Here is an 8,458-nt window from a genome sequence, read left to right as displayed (position 1 = left end):
TCATACATAACTATTTGCACATAATTGTTCGTGAATCGTCAAGAGCAGTCGAAGGGTAATTGATTACATGAACACAGTTCAAAGTTTTTGAGATTTCAACATTATAGACTTTGCTTATCGTGTCAGAACATATAAAGATTAAGTTTAAATTTAGTCAAAAATTTCCGGGTTATCACAGACATTATACCAAGTAACTTTTGTAGCATGTGGTCGAATTGTTTCCCACACATTGGCTACTGAAAAGTCACATATCTTACCGTCAGTATCCTTCCAAAGCACCATATCATTGTCATCTGATCGCTAGAAAAATAGGCGTGATATTTTTAATTGTTGGGAAATCCATGTGTCATGCTGTTGGCTAACTCCAGTAACCATCAACAATAATTTCACAAACTTTTTCATTACGAAGTATAGCCAGCTCTAACTAAGTTTCTTCTTGAGACAATGTCAATAAGTCTTCCTTGGTTAGCCCAACAGTCGTACCATGCCGAGGTATCCTCACCATTACCAACTTTGTGATTAAAGTGACATTTAACAATATCTCGAATTTGAAGAAGTTTACGCCAATCCAATTTGAAGAAGTTTACAATATATAAATATTGTAAAAATCATGCGGTAAACAACTTTTTAAAATAAGGGAATAAACAATAAGGAGAGCCAATGTACTCGTTCATAGGAGGATTTCATCGCTTAAAAAAAAACTTGTAAAAATAAACGTTGGCATCTATAATAAAAATTAAAATGAATGTTAACGTGTAAAAATAATATTAAAATGAACATACTTTACTTCATTGTTCATTCGCAAAAAACTTATGATTTCGGGTTTTTCGATGGTGGAATTTAAGGTCCTCGATGTATTCAAATCTGGATGAAATGTTCAAGGGGACAGGGGCGAAGCCAGGATATTAGATCACTGGTGGCACAAAATACTACCAAGATATCGAATCATGGCCTTTCTTTTGTTGCAAACGTTTGCTTCGTTTATAACACTAGCAAATGCTAATGTTTTATATGGCAACAACACACCAATTCAGAAATTCGTTAATTATATTCAATTACGCAAATTTAATTTTACAATAAGCTTCATTGTCGAAAAGCTAAGTTCGACCGTTGCGCTTGTGTATTACCTAAGAATAAGGATAATAGCTAAAAATATAAACCTTTAACATACCTTATACTTCCAAATGGTCGATGAAAAATTAATAGATGATTTCTAATGAACTTCAAAAATTGAGCATTGAGTTAAAATTAGTACTCCGTATATAACTATTACTGTATTATAATAATACTAATAAATAATAATTTTTTTTTTGAAAGGCAATAATTATTTTTATTAAATATCTCAATAGCAGTCCAACAATTTAAACTGCCCAGTTCACAATACAACACATATATAAGATGCCAAGGAGGCAACTCAGTAACTTATTTACAACTAATCGCACTATAAATCTCAAGCACACAACAAAATAAAGAAAACTCAAGTGATGGACCGAGGATTGTAAATCCACGTATGCCAGTCAATCGACTTCGTCTTGCACCTTTTTGATATCCACTCGAAGCTTTTGCTTTGAATGTCACTTACCGCAACCGGGACATTCCAACTTTTATTCTTGAAGATCTTCTCATTTCGGTTTTTCCATATAACATACACACTTACCCAAAGCATCCCTTGCCACAACTTTTCCCCCAAGTCCGAACCAAATTGTACCAACCTCCCCTCAATAAGCTCAATAAGGTTCACATTCGGAGGAAGATTGACACCCCACCAATCAAAGAGCCTTTTCCAGACTTCCCACACCTTATCACAAGACAAAAGGGCGTGCCTGATACACTCGAGATCATTGTCACATGATTGACAACGAACCGAATGCAAGTCAACACCCCTTTTATCTAATTCCAAAAGTACCGGTAATCTACCTCTTTTAGCTCTCCAAACAAACACCTCTACTTTTTTAGGTACAAAGTTATTACGAGAAGTACATAAAGTAGACGAGTTCGAATGTAGAACCTTAGAGTCGATTAGGTCCGAAAGTGTTTTTGTTTTGAATACACCATTGTTACCCGACAACCACTCCCACGAATCTCGACTTTGAGGATCCAACGACGTGTTGCTGTGTGACAGCAGGTCACATAAAACCCGTAGCTCCCCAGCAGCCCGACCCCCTGGGTTTCGAGTCCATTCCCAATACTAATAAATAATAATAAATTGGATATAATTCATAATGACAATTAATTGAAAAAGAACTCAAACTCAAATTTATTTTTAAGAGATTGTGATTTTGTGAATTTAATATTGTTACTGTATTTAGGAAGAAAAAAGTCAAATACATCTATAAAAAATATTTTGGGCCACCATAAAAGAATCAAAGCAAGCTTAGTTAAATGTTGACTGGTGTCACTATGTGATAAACAAAACATTTTTATGAAAGTCCAACAAAAATTACATTACAAAATTTTTTTCAGTGGGTGCCTGTGTACCTAGTACCCATAAAGTAGCTCTGCCACTGCAAGGGGGTTTACAATAATTCGCATACTACTCAAACATCAAAAATATGGCAAACCCCTATTGAGTGGGTATGCGGATACATCACTTGGCGTAACCGAAATCTCACGCTATTCCATAAGAAGAAAAGCAACAGTGTCATGGCTCTAAATGAAGTTCAACTCAAATCTTTCGAATGAATATCAAGAAGATCAAGAAAATTAGCGATCGTTTAGAGCCAATGGCTTTTAAATCCATACACTTCTGATAATCATGGATAATTGATTTTACAATATGTAGTTTATGGTAATAATGTTCGTTCTTCTTAATGTAGTTTCTTGTAAGTATGTAGATTGAAGCTATGTTATGTTTCGGAAAGCATGCTTTCCCATGCTAATTTTTCTTTGTGGAGTAATATTGTTCCAAGTAATGAAAATTTGTTTGCTTTTCAAAAAATAGATAAATAAAAATATTATAGATGTATGTTAACGAGCTAATACGTGTGGTTGACAGTGGATGCAATTCTCTGGGGTTGTAAAAAAAATTTCAGTACTAATTATATTTTAATACTATTTTAGTCTACTAGTTCGGGAAATATAATGGGTTCGAGTAGGTAAATATAGTGGTGTTCTATACATTTAATATAAAAAATTATAAATTCGAAAAAGATATGAGGTTCTTCAGTTAAATTTAGTGGTGTTCTATCCAATTTGCAGAATATTTTATATTAATAATTTTCAAACTAACGGTGTCCCGTGATCACACTGGTTACTATGTGACTCGCTACTGGTGGTTGAGAATTACAGTTCTAAAACAATATCAACTCTTTTTGGTTGAATCTGTAAAATTATTGTACCATTTGCATTGAATTGTGTTTTAATATGTAGATGTAGATAATAAATGGCATAGATAATAGAGATAGAGATAGAAATAAAATTAAACTGATGGAAATGTTATGTAGAAAAAGTTGGACTAAATTATTAATTGAATTAGTACGTTACCTATTATACTTATAACTAGTGAAATGACCCGTAGAACTACGAGTTTGTTTAAAAGAAACAGTTTAATGATATGTTTTAGGTATTAAGTGAACGTAAATGCTAAATTCATTTAGTTTAATGACCCGTGGAACCACATAATCCGACTAAGAAACTCGTCAGCTGAACATTTCATCAAACACCTAAAATGCATATTAAACAATCCACATTCAATCATAAGAGATAGTATTGGTTGTCATTTTATTTTAAAAGTGTAAATTAAAATATAAATTTAGAATTGACTTTCTTCTGCCTAGCTTTTATACCTTCTCGTAAGTGTAAATTAAAATATAAATTTAGAATTGATTTCAATCATTAATTAATAAGATTTAATATTAATTCAAAATTATTTAGATTAATGACATCACCCACTATGCTTAGATTTTTTTCTTTTTTCTTTTTTGATTTTTTCTTGACAAATGAATTAACCTAATAATGACATCATAATTGTAGGATTTTAATATTAACTATAGATATAGATAGATGTAATTATAATTAATCATTAATTAATAATTATAATTTTATTTTTCATAATTTTAATTTATTTTGATATAATAATTATTTTCACAATTACATAATTGACGATTAATATTTAATAATATTGAAAATAAACGTAACTGAAAGTAGAAGACTAGTTTGACTTGATACTTATTTAAACCCAGGTGCCGAACTAAACTAAATGAGTGTTTGGATTTATGTTTAAAAAATTAATTATCTGTTTAAATAATCATAATCATAAATTATCTGCAACAAAACATGTTATAAATTAATAGTGTTTGATTTGATTATGGTTTTGGATGACGCAATAATCAAATACTCCCTCCTCCATTATGACTGTTTTGTTTTGATTTTTAATTTTTTTTTGTTTTTTTTTATTTATCAATTTCGACTTTACATATATTCATCTGTGTTATATAATAGTTGATGAAAGTGATACCCGAAAACTTCTAAATGTAATCTTTAAAACTATTAATTGTACATTATTAATAGATTGGGCATCGATATATTCACCATAATTGTACATTAACAGATTGTACATTATAACCTGTTAATGCATAATTATGATGGATAAAGTAAAAATGGTGATTGATATATCATCACCCTATGTTATATAAAAAAACATACTCCGTATCTATACGATACAACATGTTAATGCATAACTAATCGTATCTATGTTATATATAAAAAAAATCTATGTTAATTTAATATAAATAATATGCTTGCTATTTATTTTGATATAAATATAAATATAAATATAAATATAAATATAAATATAAATATTATCATATTTATTTAATTTATGGTAATATAAATAATATGTTTGCTAAGAGCCTTGTTTATCGTTCTCCTATTTTAATTAAAGCTTCGGTTTTTATTTTAACTTGGAGCTAACAGCCTCGTTTATCGTTCTGGTATTTGAATTAAGCTTCGATTTTTTCATAGTTACAGTTTCGATATTCCAAATTTCAGTTTAATTTGCGGTTATGATTTCAAAATTTTAAACTCAAATAAATTCGACCGACATGATACAAGTGGGTTTCGTTTCAGTAATTAACTAATTATACTTTAATATATTTTATTATTATTCCCCAACACCTTCAGCTTTGCAGATTTGTTCATACGATCACATGGCACCATACTATTCAAAAAAGAGAAAGACGATCATGACGTCATCACCACCAGCCGATTCAAAATCCACCGCCTACGCGTACGGCCTCGAAATCATCAACGTGTACGGCGTCATCGAACCAACATCCGACCTTCAAATCAACATGCAACATTCCGTTGCCGCCGTTGAATCCATATTGAACTACAGATTCAAAAATAAAAGCTTATTGGAAGCAGCTTTAACCCATTCTTCGATTACCGATGGTTTATGCTACGAACGGCTCGAGTTTTTAGGCGACGCTGTTATCGGTCTTGCTATATCTAATTTTGTTTACGTGAACTACCCTCACCTTGACCCTGGTCAACTCTCCAAAATTCGTGCTGCTAATATCAGTACCGAAAAACTCGCTAGGGTTGCTGTTCAACATCAACTGTACAAATACGTTCGTCACAATAAGGCTACCGTTCTCAGTGACAAGGTGTTTATTAATTGACATTTTTACCCTTATTTTTATTGTTATTTACTTGTTTGCTTATGTCAATTTTCTGTTTCGATTCATTCGTTTTAATAGACAGAGTTTGAAACTGAATGTACATCTATTACTCTGTATTATTCATTCTATACAAAATGAAATTGAAGTGCATTTAATGTGCGGAATGAATTAGGCTCTGATTTGAAGTGATATTGTTATTGAAATTGAATATGATTAACGATTAGGTCCGTGAATTTGTAAATGCGGTTGAGAAAGAAGAATATACAGTTGTCCACGGTGGACAGATGAGAGCCCCAAAAGTACTTGCAGATATTGTTGAATCAATTGCTGCTGCTGTTTATGTTGATTGTAGATATGACTTGCAATTGATGTGGCCGGTGAGTGTTGTTTGTATACCTAGTGGCCGGTTTTTGTATATTTCATTAGTGATTGCGAATTGTGTTTGGTGAGATTGGCTTTTTTTTTTTTGGATTTTTAGATAATCAAAGACCTGCTTGAACCATTGGTGATGCTTGATGTACTAGAGAAACAACCGCAACCAATTACGATGCTTTTCGAGGCATGCCAGAGAGAAGGGAAGCGTCTTGATATAAAGCATCGGAGAAAAGGTGAGAATGTAATATTGTGTTTAAATAAATAAATTTGCCCTACTTTTTAATATCATTAATGTAGTACATGCACCGCTGGTTTTAAAATCGGGGTGGTGTGTAATCTGTTTTTATCATATAAGTTATAACATGAAACGCATTTGCGTTTCGAAGCCAAATGCAGACCTCCTTTTTGAGATGAAAAAGGGAGTTTTTAAATGGTTAGTATTTACAAAGTATGATTTTAAATTTTTAATGTTCTAGAAGTCAATACTGTACGACCACTCCCAATCTTGACGTCCTTCGTCACCAGAACAAACTGCCACATCAGCATGTTCTCCCCATTTCGTCCCCGTCCCATTCATGACATACTTCCTCATCATCATCACATGGACCACCAAAATTAATTAAATAAACTAGTTACAAGTGTTAAAGCTATTAGTACAATCCATTTATTCAAGTTATTCACTCCTCAATAATGCTAGTTAAAGAAAAATGTGAGGGCGAGATTTAAGGGCGTAGTGAGGGCGGGGACACTGCCATCGGTGTCCTTGCGAGGGTCACCGATGGGAGTGCTCTAAGTGGATAGTATTTGTATTGGTCTGGATACTTGTCCTTGTCCATATCCATATCCATTTGCATATGTTCATAGATGCAAATCTTAACATTGTCAAATATAATCTATTTAAACCCGTAGGTGAGAAAGATATAGCAAGTGTATATGTAGATGGGGTGTTTATTGCATATGGATCTTCGGAGACTAAGGAAAATGCAAAGCTTCATGCCGCTGAAGCTGCTTTGTCCAAGTTAAAATTGCTTAAAACTGAAGATGCAATGCTTACGCATACGTTTTCCGGTGTTAATGAGGACGCTGATATTGAAGCTGCCAAAAGGAAAGTACACGAGCTTTGCAATAAAAAGAAGTGGGGGAAGCCCACTTACAGGTATTGTTTTATTTTATACCTCGTCCGTCCCAAATTAATATTCTAAGTTTGACTTAACTTTTGTAGTCTTTCTTCTTCAACTTTTGTTTGTGTTATATAATTCTTGATGAAATTTATATTAATGAAAACGCATTTAAAAACCAATTCATTCATATAAATTTCATCAAATAATATATAACACGAACAAATAAATTTATAGTCAAAGTTGAAGAAGGAGGACTTCAAAAGTAAGTCAAACTGGGAGTATTAATTTGAGACGGAGAGAGTATATGATATGTTATTTGTTAGATTTTAGCGGTGATCTGTTTGGTGAACATTGATCACGTCTCTCTAAAGTAGAGTTATTTTGTTGACCATAGTAGTTATGAAAAGTAATTAAAAGAACACTGTAGTTTTAAAAATATTTTACCAAACAAAGTAACTATAAAATTTTATACTCGGTATCGTACGTATGTTAGCACTTTCGCACCATTCTTCTCATTCCATCTATAGGATCTTGTCTAACTCACAGACGTATTTTACTTCACGTTTCTAACTATTTAAAATACATACAGTTACTTATACAGTTACCAGATCATCAATCTTCAATCTACTTTGCATAACAAAATAAAAAAAAAAAAACATCCAGATAGTAGAACTACATTAAATTTTAAATATGTTGACTAACATAAAAAATAAAAAAGACAAGAACAATTTAAACATCTCTTCATAATTCTTACATCAAGACAATAAGTAACTAAACTTAATGAGAAATCCTGAATAGTTAGCTTGAACTATTGGGTCAACCTCTAACTGCAAAATAAATAAGAGTTTGTGGGAAATAATGTTTTGAAATATCATGAAACAGTCAACATATAAAAACATACAAAGCTTATGTTAATTAAAAAAGTTTAAAATTTATGTAAAATTGTACCGAGTACTCCCCGAGTATCGAATTTTGCAACCTTGAGTACATGGCGTGGTAGTAAAAGTTTATAAATCTGGAACTAAAGATCGATCATTTCAGATACATGCATGCATATTCTTCGATCTTACTGTTTTAGTTTTCCTTGCAGAATTGATCAAGAATTGGGGCCTGCACATGATAAAAGATACGTATCATCCGTTCAAATTGAAACTTCTGATAAGATTTTTAGAGGGATAGGAAAAGAGAGGTCTAAAATAAAGGATGCTGAGAATTCCGCAGCCTCAGTCATCTTTTGTTCCCTGCAAAATTCTGATTATGTATGAGCTGAGTGTGCGTGTAGAGTAGTAAAATGGCCGGTTAACGTATCTATTGACATTGTAGCACGTGAGTATCATTTGA

At 32.1% G+C, this 8,458-nt stretch overlaps 1 protein-coding gene across 1 annotated transcript; it reads left to right on the top strand.

The window, feature by feature from the left end:
* Positions 1 to 4,911: 4,911 nt before the first annotated feature.
* On the top strand, positions 4,912 to 8,458 carry LOC139855897 (ribonuclease 3-like protein 2). The gene is made up of 6 exons (XM_071845139.1): positions 4,912 to 4,931; positions 5,122 to 5,606; positions 5,846 to 5,998; positions 6,100 to 6,229; positions 6,906 to 7,152; positions 8,208 to 8,458. Exons 2-6 carry the CDS (start codon positions 5,148 to 5,150, stop codon positions 8,380 to 8,382), a joined length of 1,164 nt encoding a protein of 387 aa, XP_071701240.1. The 5' UTR covers positions 4,912 to 4,931; positions 5,122 to 5,147; the 3' UTR covers positions 8,383 to 8,458.

Source organism: Rutidosis leptorrhynchoides, chromosome 6 (assembly GCF_046630445.1).
Source record: "Rutidosis leptorrhynchoides isolate AG116_Rl617_1_P2 chromosome 6, CSIRO_AGI_Rlap_v1, whole genome shotgun sequence".
Classification (NCBI taxonomy): domain Eukaryota; kingdom Viridiplantae; phylum Streptophyta; class Magnoliopsida; order Asterales; family Asteraceae; genus Rutidosis; species Rutidosis leptorrhynchoides.
This window is presented reverse-complemented; position numbering and strand designations above follow the sequence as displayed.

Coding starts and splice junctions, on each gene's coding strand:
- LOC139855897 (XM_071845139.1), top strand. CDS start 5,148: ATGGCACCATACTATTCAAAAAAGAGAAAGACGATCATGACGTCATCA. Junction 5,999..6,099: donor ACTTGCAATTGATGTGGCCG/GTGAGTGTTGTT, acceptor TTGGATTTTTAG/ATAATCAAAGACCTGCTTGA. Junction 7,153..8,207: donor TGGGGGAAGCCCACTTACAG/GTATTGTTTTAT, acceptor TTTTCCTTGCAG/AATTGATCAAGAATTGGGGC.